Consider the following 16,948-nt stretch of genomic DNA (forward strand, 5'->3'; position numbering starts at 1 on the left):
CCTTAATCTTCTCAGGTCATCTTCCCTTCTCGCTAGATCTCGGGTGCAATGCAATGGCACCGTCGTCCCGTCCCTTGCTTCCGAGGCCCGCGTCGGACAGGCCGAGGATTGGCAGAATCCAGGGTCCACCCCTTTACAAACCCCCCAAGACGAGAACGGCATGTCATCACTGTCGGAAACGCAAGGTGAAGGTCAGTCGATGAGTCTATTGGTCCAAAAAGTGGTCTCCAGGGGGCTAGTTACGCATGCCATGGATGAGGATGGGATCGGATGGATGGGCGGGCATCGGGCTGAGCTGACACTGACCTCTCATAGTGCGGCGGCCAACGTCCGACCTGCCGGGCCTGCATCCAGCGAGAGCTCAAGTGCGAGTATCCCGTCGAGAAGAGCGAGGTCCTCGAGGCCAGCTCCGAGTCGAGGGACCTCGTCGCGCGTCTGCGCAGTCTGCCGTATGGCCAGGCTCTGGAGCTCTTCCAGCATCTACGGGAAGGGCAAGGATCTTCGTCTTTGGCTGCAGGAGAGTCAAGCGCACCTGCGAGCAGCCAAGGGTCAAGTATACCACCGTCTATACCTGAGACGTTTATTCTCAGGAGTTGTATGCCTGGGACCCCTAATTCCCTCGAGTTTGAACTTGCCGTCAGACATCCTATTGCCTACCCAACATTGTATCCCATACCCATCGCCTCTCTTCCTCCTGACCGGATGATCAGACCAACCAGAGCCATCCAATCACCGTTAGACGCTTCTCCTTCAGCAGATTCCGGCGACTCTCCTCCTGGGCAAGACATCTCACCTACGTCCAGTTTCTCAACAGCCCAACCACCGACCACACTACTCATCCACGATGGTCTCAAGCAACTCGACATATCCTACTGGACAGATGTACCCATTAGCAACGAGCTGGCCGCGCGGGTGATTTCTCTTTACCTCGAGATAGACTACCCAGTCTTGCCCCTGTTCCATGCCGAACTCTTTGTTCAAGATCTCGTACAGCGACGAGGATATTTCTGCTCTCGCCTCCTTGTTTCCGCCCTTCTTAGCTGGGCTTGTGTAAGTAAATCCCTCACACCTTTCAATGTAGCCAAAACCAACATTTCCACAGCAAGCATACACTGCCCTGAAGCCAGAGGTCGCCACATACAGCGTCGAGTTCTTTTCCGAGGCCGAGAGATGCCTCGCCGCCATGCCGTCAGCCAACACGCTGACGGCTGTCTCGGCACTGCAGCTTCTTTGTATGAGTGCTGTAACACAGGGCAGAGATGACGTCGCCTTGAGGTTTCTTCAAGAGAGCGTCAAAGTCGGCAGGACGATGGGATTGTTTGGTGTACAGCCTGGTAGACCGTCAGCAAACAGCTGGCTGGACGGTTACCACGACTGGCGAATCGCTGCGTCGTATACAGCATGGGGAGTATTCAACTGGGTCTCGTCCGTCACCCCTAGCCCACTCAATGGGCGCTGAAACTGATGCATGAGAAACAGTGTTCACGGCCTTCATTACCAAAGAGCAGAGATCGAGATTCCTCCTCAGCTTCCGATGCCAGGGGACGTTGAGTTTATTCCGGATATGCAGGGGGTCTACTCTACCCATCCTGACCCCCAAAAAGACAGATTCAGAGCTTGCTGCCAGCTCTGGGTCATCTTTCATCAGGTGCTCTGGTCATATTATGGCCAAAAGCAGACTGGAGTACCCTCGCAACGCGTTCCGGTCGAGTTTGCTGAGGGGATATACCGTCGACTATTAACGTGGGCAGACGACTTGCCCCTGAACCTCGTACGAAGTGATTTGAGCAACCACGGCGTTATGATGATGCAGTATGTCTTGCCAACCATGCTCTCATATTTCGAAAGGCTCCCGGATGGTGATATCGGCATGCTGACCTTGATATAGTATATACTTCCACGCCATCGTTACCGACGTATTCAGGCCACTGCTCATCGATGCCGAAATGAGCAAGCCGCTTCGCCTAGGCTCGTTCACGGCACCTAAGGCCACTCCCGAGGCTGCGTACTCGGCTTCTGTGAACCAGCTGAAGCGTCTGCTACTCATGTATCGGCTCAACTTCAGGACCGCCATGTTCTCAGTCGTCTGGCAAACAGGACTTATCTACGTTGCCAACGCCATGATGAGGGAGGTCAAGTCCAATAGTAACGAATGGCGCTACTACCTTCACCTCTGCATGGCAGGGCTAGAAGATCTTTACGCCTCCTACCGGGTATTTGGGTCCATTGCAAAGGCCATTCTGGGCATAGCAATCGAACACGGTGCTCTCAGAACCTCTGAAGCACGGCGTATCACAAACGAGTTAGAGGACCTAGGTCGCCATCACACAGTCATCAAGCCTCTGGGCGATGGACGAGAGGTGGCCAACTGGATCATCGATCTGGATCTTGCCATGACAGATCCCAAGGCCGCGCAAGGTAGTAACCTTGCGGAACGATTCCAGGAGCTCATTATCGAGGACACCACAGAGGAGAATCAATCTTAGACTTTGGGCGCTCTGCATATTCAAGACTCTATGGTTGATCTCTAAGGATGGATTAGAATTGGACTGCGCGGTTAGATGCATGATTCGGGTTATTTTGGACGTCATCAGATACCCTATTCACATAGAATCTCTTTCAACGCTCCTCAGGATGTTGTCCAAGACGTGCTCAGCCCATTGAAGATCTGGTGCCTCAGTTGACCACCGATGTATCGTCCACCGCGCCATCTCCAACGCTTCCTTCCAACGTTCTGGCATTGGGACCCTCCCGCACTTGGCTGCGGCGAGCAAAGTGAGCGCCTTGGTGATGCAAGAACGCGCGACGTACCACGTCCCATGATGCCGGTTATGCCCAAACGTCCGGAACAGGTGCGTAACTGAGAGTTCAAGACACTTCTGCGCTAGGGGGAGAGCCTCAGCATAGTGAGGATCACTAGGGCTCTGGTGGATGACGTAGAAGAGGAGCGGTCTGTGAATCCATTCCCGGCAGCTGATGCCGCGATTCTTGACAAACTGGGCGAGCTCGTTGTTGGACATTTCATTATTTTTGAGGCTGATCTGGGGCGGGATGTGAGAGTGCCTATCTCTGTTAGCTTTGTCGTTGAAATTCAGGGGCTCTCTTACCAAATGTCAATCTGCTCGCTGAAATCCCTGCACTGCTTGATGGTATCTCCAATATTATCGATCCAGCCTCTTTCTCCGTCGCGAGCCATGACGGCCAAGGCACGATTCATCATTCTTCGGTAAGAGATCTCGGCGAGATAGTAGAACCAACTCTTTTCCTCTTCGGGTACGATGTCGTCTTGGAGAGTGTCTAGAGCTGGATTTTGAGCTGTTGGCGAGGCAAGTTCTGTAGGAGGCGAGGGGAACATGTCGGGATAGTCGCAGTGTGCGATGCCGCTTGGTGGGAGAGGTATCTCTAGCCTCAACTCGCTGCATGATGTCAGTTAGTTTTGACATGATGTTTTAATGTTTGACTTACTATTCTGACTTGACGCAAGACCAGTATAGTCTTTGCTCTAGTCTATGTGTTTCGCGGGATACAGCGTGATTTTCCGGCGACCTTCTCTGACTGCGTAACCAGAGGAGGTTGCGAAGGTCAACGCAAGCACGATTAAAATGAGACCATGCTTCAAGCGGTCGAAGGCAATACATTTCGTATACGCCACAAAAGAAGAGGCATTGAGTGTTGAGTAAAGAAGGTTGCAAAAGCCCCAACCGCTTCTTGGCAGCCAGGTAGTAGGATGATGCGGTGTCTTGGTCTACGTAGGCAGACATGGAGGATCTCACGGACTCTGGTGTACTGTTGATTCCGGGATCAGACTGGAAAGGCGCTGAAAGACATGCAAGAGCGCAGGATATCAACTGAAAATCATCAGCAAGGGCTTCGACGAAGTGTCAGGGTGGCATACCACAAGGCACGATGGTCCGTCCCACCTGGGTCCATTCTCCGCGGCGTCTCTGACTTGAGCTTTATAGTCTGCCACGTCCAAGATGGGGTTCTTGACGTGTACATAGGCCAAGAATTTCTTAGAGAGAGGAATGAAGTCATCTTCTTGGACGCCCCTACCCAAGGAACCAGTTCTTATAGTCTCTGCCTGGCCGCTGTCCTCTTTTGCCGACTCCAAGATGAAAGAATGAACATCGGGCACCAAGCCCTCAAAGATTGGCCAGCGCAGGACTCCCTCGCAGTTGTTGGCAGCTGACGGGAAGCCAGGGATATCAAGCGTCTGGAGGATGTCGATCTCGGGGAGACTGGTGGTCGTTTCAGCAGAAGGAGCAGCAGAAGGAAGAAAATTCACAGAGGTGGAACTCCCCGAGGCTTGTGGTGAAATATCTGAAGGCTGAGCAATGACTGCTAGAGGTCGAGACTCCAAGAGTGTGACAACATGGTTGAGGCGATCCAGGATGGTCAAGCTGGCCGGGTCGAAACTGTGTAAGGAGTATCAGCAAGATGTAACCACTTCCGATAAGACTCCGAAACACTGACGTCGAATAGTCCGATGTTTCAGGACCAGGGTATATGCATTGTGCTCCATTGTTGGAACAGAAACCACAAGCCGGCCGAACATTATCACACTTTGTCTTTCTCAACCGACAGCTCTGACATGCCGTCACTGCACGCTTTCGTTGATACATGGCGGCCGTGCGTGGTCTCTTGTTTCCCTGACCCCCTGCGGCCCCGGACTGGGCCTGGGCCGCTTGATCTGCTCCATCTCTGTAGTTAAACATGGTGCAGTCTGGACAGGGAGATTGAAAGAGTCGGGGAGTAGCGGAAGATGTTTCTTGATGTCGGGGCTTGTTCTTTGTGGGGTAGTCATGTCTCGGGGAGTGTCGGAGATAACTCCAAGTGCGGGGAAGTTGGATGGTCACGAGAGCTGAAGAAGAGGCCCTTGCAAATTTTAGGTGTGGACTAGATGCGAATAGCTTCATTTTGTGGCTGACATTGCGACTGACAGATTTTGACAAGTCAGCTGGGGATGCTCTTCGAAGAACTGCGTAAACAAGGATGACGTTTAGGAGACTGCTTGTGTTGTTTGCCTAGGTACCCACTCAGCGTTCTATGAATATCTCGTGATCCTAACTTCAAAAGGTCCCAAGCTACAAAAGAAATACACGAGAAACACAATTTAGATGCTGTCCATTTTATTTATATACGTGATTGGTCTAATCCTGGGGAAACTTGGCTCCGCCCTGTCTCCTCACTTCATCCAAAATCTCCAACACACGGACCGTCTCAGCCCAAGGCATAGTTTCACTCTCAGTCCTTCCCGCCGCAATATCAACCGCCACAGAGTCAGCCTCCCAGTAGAAGCCCTTTCCTGGTCGCTCAAACTCATACTTCTTTCCTTCAGTGTCTTCGTTCTTGTACACCGTGAATGAAACAGGGACAGAGCCTGCGGGTCCCTCGACGATGATGTAACCGCCAGTTCCTTCAATGCGGCAGAAGGCAGCAGGGGTCTTGACAGACACGTTGGATGTCAGAATTCCCTGCTTTCCATCCGGATACAGCAGAATGATCGAAGATGCATAGTCGACACCATCAACTAGTGTCTGAGCCGCCGCAATCTTTGGTGTCTGCGCCTTCTCACCAACTCCAGAGTCGAGATTCACAAGACCCCATGTCAAGCTATAGATGCCAATATCCAGCAAGCTTCCGGCTCCAAGGGCAGGATTCTTGAGTCGTGATTCAGGACCCAGGGACTCAAGGTGCATGTTCATAGCAAAATCGCAAAACACGCGTACGACGTCTCCAATGATCTTTTCTTCGTGGACGAGCTTTTGGAGAGTCCTGACCAGAGGGAAGAAGCGTGTCCACATGGCTTCCATGACAAACACTCCTTTTTGCTTGGCAGCCTCAAAGACTTCCCTAGCGTCTCTAGCATTAAGAGCAAAGGCCTTTTCGCAAAGAACATGCTTGCCCTGCGCAATCGCGTCAAGACAGTTTTGCTTGTGAAAAGCATGAGGAGTTCCGATGTAGATGATGTCGACGTTGGGATCCTTGTATGTCTGCTCGTAACTACCATATACGGTAGGAGCTGGACTTTGGTTTGGAAGATTGGTCTCGACAAATTTTGTGCCTTTTTCGACTGAAGATGATCCAATGGCTTGGATGTGGTGTGTTGCTTGGGCGTTATCTCGCTTGAGGGAGAGATCTCCCACGAACCATGATGAGATGAGGCCGGTTCCAATGATTCCCCAACGGAGGGATGGCTTTTGTTGAGACATGATGAAGATGTACTAATGTGTTCTTTGTTGTAGTTGGAGCCCAGCCCTTGATGGGTTAACTGAGCCAGAAGATCGATGGAGATATAGGAACAGAGCGAATGTTTAACGTGAGAGCAAACAAGAGAGGAGGATTAAGCTCATAAATAAACAGAAGAAGGGAATAATTCAACCATCGTCAACTAAATATTCAGGTACTACGAGTTAACGCCGACACTCCCCGATTGTTTAGACGCTTCCCCTCATCCCCACTTCCTGTCAGTTTAGAGTCGAAAGGTTACCCACAAGCTACGGTTGATCTACGGATTCACATCGGGCTGCTATTTGATCTTTAAATATAGTCTAGCTCTTCTTACTGACCAGTGGGATTTTACTTACGATGCCGACGGTCCGGGATCTTATGGGAAGCCAAGTAAGATATGTTTATAACTCCAGCCACGACGAAACGAAGCAACTATCAACAATAAATGTGATTACAGAAAGGTAATGTTGCCTAGATTATAGTATATCCTAAGCTGTGATGCCTTGTATGATTGCAAGAAGGCTTGTTCAACTATCTCCCACTCCACTACACACAACCACCATCCGTCCTCACCTACCCAAACCACAAACACCTCCTTAAGAAACAACTTCAAGCTGCTTAGCCCTTCCATCCTTCTCTCGAGACTCCTCTTCATCCACTCCGGACTCAACCTTGGCCAAGCGGTCATGGTCGTTTTGCTTGCCCTCAAAGACCTCCCTGATTTCCTCGAGGGTGTGACCCTTTGTCTCGGGGAAGAGGAACCAAATCACGACCCACAAAATCGCCAAGAGACAACAGAAAACGATGTAGTACTTCCAAGCGATAGCCTTCATAGCAATCGGGTTAACCTGGTTGCCAACAATGAGACCGGTGAAGGACGAGATGTAGGTGATGGAGAGACCGCGGGCACGGAGGGTGTACGGATAGATCTCGACGGGATAGGCCTGGAGAAGTGGTGTCCAGGCAATATCGTAGAACAGGTAGTAGATGAAGATGAAGGCAACAACTGCCCTTCCTGTCGCCTCGTTGTGTGTGTTGACGAAATGCGAAGTAAGCCCGGTCCACACAACATAAGCAGCCAACATGCCAGCAGTGGAGACGAGGAAAAGAGTGCGACGACCAAGACGATCGACCATGAGTGCACCCAGGAAGGTAGACGCAAGCCAGTTGAAGATCTGAAGAAGACCGTTGATAAGCGTCTGGTCCTTGACCTTTGTGATACCGATGGTGTTGAGGACGAGAACGAGATAGTAGCTGACGACTCCCACGCCGTTCCACTGAGCGAACCAACCGACAATGACGGCGATGAGAGTACGTCTGCGGTTGGCAGGTGTGCGGACAAGCTCGACCCAGGAAGTGGCGGAGAGGGCTTCGGATTCTTGAGTGATGACACTTTCAATCTCGTCCATTTCAAAGTTGACAAGAGGGGAATCTGCATCGCCGCCGGCGTGAAACTCTGCGAGGACCTTGCGGGCTTCTTCCTTGCGTCCCTGAGAAACAAGCCATCTAGATGTGTTAGTTGGGATATGACAGTGGGCAGAGTGAAGGGCAAGACATACCTTGGTGACTCTGGGAGAAAGTACCAGGCCAACAGCTGAAGCGCTGGCAAGGCTCCCTGCAGAAGAGATGGAATTCTCCAGCTCCAAGTCGACTGAATCTTGAATGTGCCGTATGTGCACCAAGCAGCAAAGATGGAGCCAAAGTACTAAAAGTGTAAGTATGCGCACGAGAACTGGAATTGTAAGAAACTTACAAAGAAGGTGTTGTACAGAGCAGTCAACTTTCCTCGCTGGGTCGGATAGGCCAGTTCGGTGATGATGATGGGGCTGGGCTGGCTGATGAAGCTGGTAAAGAAACCCAGAAACGCTCTGGCAATGATGAAGCTGTGGATATCTTTGGAAAGACCTTGTAGAATGGCAAAGGCGATGCAGGTGATCAAGCCAATGAGTATGGGCAGCTTTCGTCCCCAACGGTCGCACACATACGACACGACAAGCAGAGAGACTACCTTTCCGAGAGGATAGACAGAGTTCATGAGGCCGAGGAGGGCACCCTCTGGGTTGTCAAAGTATTGACGCCATTGAGGAAGGGTCTGGAGTCCATTCATCATCGAGCCTATCAATATGTTAATAATGAAGACTCAAATATCTGTGAAGAGTTGGAGTGTACCATCGTAGCCAACGGATGAGGCAGAGAACAGGGGGACCAGGAGGCATAGGTTGAGCTTCAATATGTGCCAAGTTCTGTACCACGGCTTTGGGTTTTGGGGCAGAACCTGTTTGACATGGTTAGATCTGGCCAACAGTTTGTGCTTAAAGGCTACTCACTCGGGAGAGTTCTGTGCCGACGGCGAGCTCGGCTCCCTTCTTGCTGAAGATGCCCATGATTCTCAAGTTCAGATAAGATGTGCAGAAACGATTAAAGAGCCCGACACTTGAAAATGTGCTTGAGAATCTCAAAACGAAGGGATCCGAGTCTCAATTTATCACCGTCGATCTCTCACCAAAATGTACCCCAGACCAGTCCAGATCTTTGCTAACCGAGAGCAACCCTCTCCTCATGACCCCATGGGGAAGAACCAACAGAGAGGCACACGAACCAAGGGGGGTTCGCGGGGGAGCGAGTCATAAAAATCCTTGTCCGCGGAGTATCGGCAACAACCTCTAGCGTCGGGGAGTGTCGGTATGCGGGGATGACTTTGCCAAGTCGGCTGTGGAGAACGGGACTGGTGTTTTTGGTGCAGGGAGAAAAGAGGAAAGTAGTCAGCGAATTATACTGATGAAATAAATGTCTAGCAATCTCGCATTTGCGAACTTGCTTCTTTCCAAATCACATCTCCCTTTAAGAGCCTCAAAGTTGTCCTTGTGGTACCAATTCACAGAATCACCGGCTCTCTCTCTGTCAATTTCTCAAACCCCCACCACCAGGCCCAAGCCCAGAACATTCAAACACAATGGGCAGCGTTCCTACCCAACAGCCTGAGACCTCACAAGGCGACTCTCGCATCCTGCGCGTTGGCATCATCGGCTGCGGGGAAATCTCCCAGGTCGCACACATTCCCAACATCAACTTTCTCTCCCACAAGTTCCAGACGACCTACCTCTGCGACATTTCCAAACAAGCCCTAGCTCATTGTGCCAAAAAGGTGCAGGGGGGCACGCCAAAGACAACTATCGATCCTGCAGAGTTGTGCTCTTCCCCAGATGTTGATGTAGTCTTGATCGCCAACGCAGACGCGTACCATGTCGAACACGGCATCATCGCTCTTCAGAATGACAAGTACTGTCTCATCGAGAAGCCAGCAGCCCTCTGCTTCAGAGACCTAGACAGACTCGTCAAAGCCGAAAGCACCTCAAGGGGCAAAGTGTTTGTCGGCACGATGCGCCGCTACGCAACCGCCTTTATCGACGCCGTAAAGGAAGTCGGAGGCATGCAAAACATCCAATATGCCCGCGTCAGGGATATCATCGGACCCAACTCGGTCTTTGTCGATCAGTCGGGTACTTTTCCTCAAAAGTTTAGCGACTTTACTGAGGCCGATGGCGAAGATCGGGTGAAGCGTGAGACGGACATTCAAGAGCAGGCTCTTGGGAAGGAGTTTGACGTTCCCATCACGCCCAAGTCGAAGAGAATGCTTCGTGTGCTTGGAGGGTGAGTTTCACTTAATCCTGAGATGAGAGATGACTGCTAACAATTACTATAGTCTTGGAACACATGATCTCTCCGCCATGCGAGAGATTCTTGGTATGCCCAAGCGCGTCGCCGGCGCATGTCTAACCTTCCCTGGCATCTTCAGCGTCCTCTTTGAATATGACGGTTTCCCCGTTTCATACGAGTCAGGACTCAACGGTGTGCCCCAATTCGACGCACACATCGAGGTCTACTCACAAGACAAGATTGTGCGCGTCAACTACGACTCGCCCTACGTCAAGGGCCTTCCCGTGACATTGACGATCCGGGAAAAGATTGGAGAGGATGGCTTCCAAGAGCGGGTCATTAGAAAGACGTACCAGGATCCTTACACGTTGGAGATGTTGGAGTTGTATGACTGTGTTGTTGGAAACAAGACGCCCAAGACGAGCGCGGCAGATGCACGAAATGACATTGAGTTGTTCCGGATGATCATCAAAGCCGATGAAGGAAGATACAAGGCCGAGGCAAGCTCCTAGAAACTAAATAGACAACAAGAGGGGCGTTGATTCTGGTTCACATTACCCTCCCACCCCGTGAACATGACCCCTTCCAGCATCATCCTCTCCCACATACGACCATACCCACTGGAGAACTCGGGATCCCGTCCGCTCTCCCATAGATAAGCCAGTGAGGGGCGGATTAGTAGTTGGGTCGGTGACGACCAGCGAATCCCCGCTGTTGTATGTTTTTTGCTCTTGTTGACGATTTTCTTTTTGGTGTTGAAGTCCCCGTTTCGTGCAGCAACATAACCCCAATGCCTCTGCGTCTATTGAAACGCGTCATTTTCTTTTGCTAGTATCATAGCTGCCCCTTTTGCTTGGTATGAATTGATTGAGTATCTCAATCCACCTGGAGGAGGCGTCTTGAGTTGTCGTAAACGAGCCCTCCATCACAACCCACCATCAAGATGGGTCTCAACACCACAGCGTAATTGGTTTAGTGGTAAAATTCTCCGTTGCCATTCGAGTAACGTCGGGGAGCCCTGGGTTCGATTCCCAGATTACGCATTAGAACGGGCGTCTGAGACGTCTGGATGGTTTCTTTTTGGTGTTGTGCATTTTTGGTGGTGTTGTGGGCGTTACGGAACAGCCCAGTAGTCGCTCGCCACATAGGCGTATAGGCACTCACTGGACTCTTTACTAACTCGTGACAAAGTCGAGGAAAACCACTGTCGCTGTGCCGGTTCCAACGTGTGCAAACCTGAGGCGAGAGACATGGGCCAGACGACGAGACTGGCTAAGTAGGGTTTGAAGGGTTCATCCGAAATTTCCACGCTCCCTTTTGCTGTCTTGCGGATGCGACCCAGACAGGAGGGCACGAAAGATGCGAGAGAGTCAGCTGATGAGCCAAGGCAGGTCAAACATTCGAGCGTTTCCGTTGGGTTAGGTTGCGGTGCAAGATGAAGTATTTGGAAGCGAGTGTGAGAAACCAACATCCGAAGAGCGCAGTATTCGTTCCACACTGCAGTGTATCCGAGTTTTGCACAAGTTGAGACGGTGTTGGAGTAAGAATCGTCTGGTGAATAATCGCAAGGCTCTGGCAGAGTGTGTTTGGTGTACGACCACTTGCTTGGAAGCCGAGTAGCCCAGGTTTGAATGTCCCGGTCAAGTCTGCGGAAATCGTCAACCAGGCTGTCGGCTTTCTGAGCAGCCAGTATTCCTTCCTGGGATGATTGCTTCAGTTCCAGGTACTTGTGGTGCAGATCAATGAACTGAATCGTCAAATGGTCAAACTCCAATGCCAGGTCCCTCTCACCAAACACGCCGCCATCCGCTAGCCAGCGAGGAAGCGGTTGCTCGCGTAACAAACAAGATCTGATCAACTTCCTCCTAGTTTGCCTTATAATTACTGTCGGAGTATAACGGTATCGATTATCGTACCAGATTTTCAGAATTGCTGCCGCGCCATCGATATGGAACCATACCTTGGCTTCCTTGAGAGGCTCCAAGTCGGTCTTTTCGCCGTGATTTTGCACAAATGCCTCGTATCGGGCCATGAAGTGAGCCCCTAGTAGGTACTCGTCGATCTCGTCCGAGCTCAGAATTCCACTGCTGAGGCGTGGGATACGATCCTGCATGTGTCGGAGCAGACTAAGGTATGATTGTGATGCCTCAGCGGCAGCGGGTCGACAGTTTTGGAAACGAGCAAACACTGAAAGTGCCACGGCTGAAAAGGCCAGGTCGACGATAGGTGAGCTTTTGCCTCCTGCCTTCCATTCGTGAAGACATTCAGCCCAAGTCAAGGCCACGTTCGGCATGTCTGGGAAGACTTGAAAGTGATGTTGGACATAGTATGCATGGGCACGTGTCTTCAGGTCGACATTGGCTTGTATGGGAACAAGACTAGACCGGGGTCCTCTCGGTCTTCTCTTCTCCCCGGCGGCATACTGGTTCTCGATGTGGATGGCAAACAGCTGCTGCTTGGCCGCGTTGGCCTCGACGCAAGTTCGATGAGATTTGATGCATTTCTGACAAATGGGCTTTGCTCCATCACACTATTTTTCTGTTAGCTTTTCGCTTGAAGTTCGGGACAAGGCAACTTACCTTGATGCGCCGCGTTCTGCAGGTCTGACATGATGAATTTGATTGCATACTCAAGTTTGTGTCTATGATAAAGAGGAAAGGTTGTTGAAAGTCTCCAAGATGATGCCAAGACCCCTGTCACGGGCTGCTGATTAAAAGAGAAACTAGTCCTAATCTGGCGAAACCCTGCGAGAACTCCCAAACCCCTGCCTGCGTTGAGCTTGGAGCTAATCTGCTTCTGACGAAACCTCACGATGTGTAAATGGACCAGGGCGCAAAACCAGCCTTTTCATATGAATTAGTAAAGCAAAGTTATAGTATTCGGTGATTTTTCTGATATTCTTGGTCCGTCGTTCGGACGAACAAGTCGTCCAAAACTGCCTATTAAACCCATCTCCGTTCCCTCTTCTTGCTTCCATGTGTCCCCCTCGTTATCGATTCATCTCCTACACTGCACTCTTGTTTGACACAATGGCCAAGAATTTTGTGATCCTAGGTGCCGGTCTGACTGGTCTTCCTCTGGCTCATTATATTCTCAAACATTATGCCACCAAACACGATCTCAAAGTCATCCTCGTTTCGCGATCCGACGAGTTCTACTGGAACATAGCAACTCCACGGGCTGCTATCCCCGGCCAGCTCACAGACGACCAAGTCTTCTTCTCAATCCCTAAAGCTTTTTCCAAATACCCCTCTCAGAGATTTGAGTTTATTCTCGGAAATGTCGAGACCTGGGACCCTGACGAGAACTCGGTCGCCGTGAACCAGAGTGATGGGCAGACACGAGCACTCCACTATGACACTATCCTTGTGGCCACTGGCAGTGACTACAGCGATAAAATGCCGTGGAAGCTAGTCGGAACATCTCGAGAAACCCGCAGTTCCCTCGTCAAATTACGGGACGCAGTGGACAAGGCAAAATCAATCATCGTGGGCGGTGGAGGTCCCACGGGCGTTGAGTTCGCTGGTGAACTTGGCCATGAGTATGCAAAGGCAAGCAAGAAGGAGGTGATACTGGTTATCGCTGATAAGCTTCCCCTCGAATCCAAGAACCTTGAAGCAACGCGACAGGCAGCAAAGAAGGAGCTTGAGAAGCTCAAGGTCAAGGTCATTACGAGTGCCAGGATCACAAACACCACCCACAAGGACGGAGGAGGAAGCATCCTGGAGCTCACAAAGGCCGATGGAACCAAGGAGATGCTCGAGACGGATTTATTCGTGCCTACTTGGGGTGTAACTTACAACACCTCCTTTGCACCCTCTTCCCTACTCGAACCAAACGGCCGCCTCAAAGTGACATCCTCTCTCCGCGCACCAGGCTACGACAACGTCTTCCTCGCCGGCGACGCTGCAAACGCTGACTCGTACGCTGCCACGATCAGAGAACCTCAGGTGCGCTATCTTGCCACTGCGATCGGCCAGTATCTTGCAGGAGGAAAGGTGCAAGACTACTCTCCGGAAACAAAGGTCGGACTGGCTGCCTCAGTTGGACCTAGTCGTGGAATTGGACAAATGGGAAACTTTAACATGTGGAGTTTTCTTGTGTGGTATTTCAAGGCTCGGCATATGTGCACGAATGTTGCTGCTGAGTATGCAGCGGGCGAGAGTCTTATCTTGGGGTCCTTTTGAGTGGTTTTTCAGTTGTGTTATATTTGATCTATTTTTATTCAAGATAGAGTCGTAGTGAAGACAATTATATCTTGGACTCTCTGCTTGTCTCAAACGCAGTGCACTCAATCTCAACATCGGTACCCAGAGGCAACTCGAACACGGCCACGCAAGTTCTCGCCTATTAAATGTCAGTTAGAGGTCTCGCAAAAGACATCTTTCGTATTGTACTCACGGGCTTAGGAGCCTTGGTAAAGAACTCGTCGTACGCCTCGTTGACAAGAGCAAAGTCGGCCATCTTGGTGATGAAAATGTTCACCTTGACAACGTTCTGAAGGCTGCTGCCAGCCTCCTTAAGCACAGCCCCGATGTTCTTAAGAGCTTGTCTCTATCAAAACAATCAGTCCCATTCTTTCAAACCCAGATTTCCGCTCACCGTTCGGTCCTTGACAGTTCCCTCAACTAGCTGAAGCTTCGTGCCAGGGATAGCACCGATGTTTCCAGAGCAGAAGACCAATCCATTGTGCTTGATGGCCTGGGAGAACTGGGGCAGAGGCGCCGGCGCAGCCTCGGTGAATACGGCTTCCTTTTGAGAAGACATTTTGAATATGATTGTTGGTGAAGTAGTTGACAGTTTCAAGATGACTCGACAGAGCAAGGTTGAGCTTATTAATGAAGCGGTTATCTGCGGGGAACTCGGTTCGGCCTCAACTTCTAGCCTCCGATCATAGACCAACGCGATTACCATGATAAACTATCTATGCCCAAGAACAAGGTGTACTCCATCTCGAAAACCTCATTTCATACTCGTCATCTTATAATGGACGCAATTTGTGAGCGCAGTTGTGGAGATGGACCAGGCGACGCCGTTGTTTCCTCGGGTGGTGCATGCCTCTCACAAATTAATCGGCTTCACTCAAGTGAAGATATATAATAGAAAGATCCTTATTGTAGAGAACAGCTGAAAAAGAATTAATAAATAGCCACATTGTACTCGCGGCCATTTTCATGGTCGGTAATCTCTGCTTCCAGGCGAGTGTAAACTGCCAATTGAAGAGAAGACGGCAAAAAGGCGTGTAAAGACCATCCTTCGACCTCATGAGGAGGCGGAAAGGATCCTCCGCCAAGGCGAAATCCGCATCAATATAATACTACATATCCGGAGGGAGGTATGCTGCTCTTTCCTTGGCCTGGAGACGCCCATCCATACATCATCTGCTCAACCAATCGTACCATGCAGAGTACAAATACCGAACTCTAAGCCAATAAAGGAAAAGAAGTACTGATGAAGTAGTAATGATAGGCTACCCTAACGTGATACCCCTAGGACTCTCTTCCAAGCATCACACGCGTGATGGCATGGACTGTTGGGGCGTAGAAATAAACGCTGGTTTGCCGTATTTGTCCACAACCACAAAATGCGTCTCTTCTGTGCCCAAGTCATTCTCATCCAGGACACCTTCACCGAACTCCTCTTGGATGGCGTGAGGCCGGATTCCATGCCATCTCCAAGCGTCGAGGTGATTAGTTGTGTATATACGCCAGCGGCCTCAAGTTTGAGATTGTCGATGACCGTCAATCTTGCCGGCGCCGGGCCATTAGTGCCAAGACTTGCCGAAGGGTACAGATATTTCTTGAAAGCACCGTTTATCGATTCCATGTTCCTCATGAAAAGGTATATATACCAGAAACACGTCCCGGAGTCCTGGTGAATCTTTGTTCAAACATGGCTGCACATGGTACTCCAAGACTTGGTGACAAGACACCATTTCCCCTATTTTCGAGACTCCCGCGAGAGCAGGATTTTTCAGCGCCATCCTCAAGATATACGAACCTCAATCGTGGCAGCTGAGGTAGAGAGCCACGGCTGGAACTATCAAAAACTCCAATGTATATATAAGCCGTGAGCTCTTGGGGTTGACTGAGTTCACCACCTAGAGAAACCCAAGCTCTCCAAGGTGAATGAAAGGACTACCCAGAGACAAGAATCCAGATCGCCGTCAAGTTTTTGATGAGGCAACTGTCTGATCTTCCGAGGACTGTGATACCAATTCCTTATAAAGACGCCGTGAATAGCGAAAGAAACGAGAGATAGATATCGCATGTTGGTGCAAAATGTCGTAGATTATATATGTCGCGTTATACTGCCTCCATTCTGTTCTCTTCTGTGGTCCGTCGGCGCTCGATCTCGTTTAATACCATGGCTCTCAGGCCTGGCGTATCGCCTCTACCATCGCTAGGGCCGGCAGTCGTCGGTTCTTCTCACGTTTCTGCGGCCGCTTATGAGCGACGCCACACTTGTTGGCAAGAAAGGTGTGTCAGGTACACCGCTGTCTAGCAGTACGAGTGTCCATATTCCACAGCACAGTTCGTATCATGGTGGCGGGTTGATCTCTTCGCCAAGTTTCTGAGGATCATCCGGCAAAACATACAACTTCTGCGTTCCACTTTGATCTCCGGCTGACTTCCCTGGCATGTCTGTAATTATATGCCTCTCAGTCTTCAGAAAGGAGTTGTCGCCTTGGCGAGGTAACTTGATGACGAAGCTGCGGCCTCTCGTTGCTGTCCACGGTGAAGACACGTCCTATAGGGGTATAGAAACGATAAATGAGGCAGGAATCATATATGCAACATGTGATCGCTTAATATATAGCGTCGGTAATAATTACACTCCTTACAAGTATCTCTCGTGCAGTGGTGATAATCCCACAGCAGAGAAAACAGCATGTCTTGAGAGAGAAATGATCTCAATTTTCGATCAACTTCCTTGACGTGTTCGATAAAGACAAAACATGGCTATACGCATGGACTCTCCATCGCCATCATTTTCGGTGGCAGTGAGAGTAAGGAATGTGACTTGGTTCAAGTCAACAACACGGGAAAACTTCTGGTGT

At 50.5% G+C, this 16,948-nt stretch overlaps 7 protein-coding genes across 7 annotated transcripts; 3 read left to right on the forward strand and 4 right to left on the reverse strand.

The window, feature by feature from the left end:
- Positions 1 to 591: 591 nt before the first annotated feature.
- Positions 592 to 2,486, forward strand: NECHADRAFT_40058 (uncharacterized protein; the record flags this gene model as incomplete). The annotated part of the gene is made up of 4 exons (XM_003047971.1): positions 592 to 1,050; positions 1,103 to 1,408; positions 1,511 to 1,812; positions 1,889 to 2,486. Coding segments are annotated over 4 exons (1,665 nt in total), but the record flags the coding sequence as incomplete, so codon positions are not given.
- A 2,664-nt stretch (positions 2,487 to 5,150) lies between these two features.
- NECHADRAFT_80118 (uncharacterized protein) lies at positions 5,151 to 6,212 on the reverse strand (the record flags this gene model as incomplete). Its single annotated transcript, XM_003048177.1, has 1 exon — positions 5,151 to 6,212. The coding sequence occupies one exon, from the start codon at positions 6,210 to 6,212 to the stop codon at positions 5,151 to 5,153; it is 1,062 nt and encodes a 353-aa protein (XP_003048223.1).
- A 615-nt stretch (positions 6,213 to 6,827) lies between these two features.
- On the reverse strand, positions 6,828 to 8,615 carry NECHADRAFT_40128 (uncharacterized protein; the record flags this gene model as incomplete). Its single annotated transcript, XM_003048178.1, has 5 exons — positions 6,828 to 7,737; positions 7,791 to 7,936; positions 7,985 to 8,346; positions 8,401 to 8,506; positions 8,559 to 8,615. 5 exons carry the CDS (start codon positions 8,613 to 8,615, stop codon positions 6,828 to 6,830), a joined length of 1,581 nt encoding a protein of 526 aa, XP_003048224.1.
- Positions 8,616 to 9,184: 569 nt separating this feature from the next.
- NECHADRAFT_40437 (uncharacterized protein) lies at positions 9,185 to 10,400 on the forward strand (the record flags this gene model as incomplete). Its single annotated transcript, XM_003047972.1, has 2 exons — positions 9,185 to 9,882; positions 9,935 to 10,400. The coding sequence occupies 2 exons, from the start codon at positions 9,185 to 9,187 to the stop codon at positions 10,398 to 10,400; spliced, it is 1,164 nt and encodes a 387-aa protein (XP_003048018.1).
- A 1,369-nt stretch (positions 10,401 to 11,769) lies between these two features.
- NECHADRAFT_80121 (uncharacterized protein) lies at positions 11,770 to 12,498 on the reverse strand (the record flags this gene model as incomplete). Its single annotated transcript, XM_003048179.1, has 3 exons — positions 11,770 to 11,772; positions 11,849 to 12,408; positions 12,468 to 12,498. The coding sequence occupies 3 exons, from the start codon at positions 12,496 to 12,498 to the stop codon at positions 11,770 to 11,772; spliced, it is 594 nt and encodes a 197-aa protein (XP_003048225.1).
- A 419-nt stretch (positions 12,499 to 12,917) lies between these two features.
- NECHADRAFT_80122 (uncharacterized protein) lies at positions 12,918 to 14,075 on the forward strand (the record flags this gene model as incomplete). The annotated part of the gene is made up of 1 exon (XM_003047973.1): positions 12,918 to 14,075. One exon carries the CDS (start codon positions 12,918 to 12,920, stop codon positions 14,073 to 14,075), a length of 1,158 nt encoding a protein of 385 aa, XP_003048019.1.
- Positions 14,076 to 14,139: 64 nt separating this feature from the next.
- Positions 14,140 to 14,655, reverse strand: NECHADRAFT_39755 (uncharacterized protein; the record flags this gene model as incomplete). Its single annotated transcript, XM_003048180.1, has 3 exons — positions 14,140 to 14,235; positions 14,290 to 14,442; positions 14,491 to 14,655. The coding sequence occupies 3 exons, from the start codon at positions 14,653 to 14,655 to the stop codon at positions 14,140 to 14,142; spliced, it is 414 nt and encodes a 137-aa protein (XP_003048226.1).
- Positions 14,656 to 16,948: the final 2,293 nt, after the last annotated feature.

Source organism: Fusarium vanettenii (assembly GCF_000151355.1).
Source record: "Fusarium vanettenii 77-13-4 chromosome 5 genomic scaffold NECHAsca_12_chr5_2_0, whole genome shotgun sequence".
NCBI classification, from domain to species: Eukaryota; Fungi; Ascomycota; class Sordariomycetes; order Hypocreales; family Nectriaceae; genus Fusarium; species Fusarium vanettenii.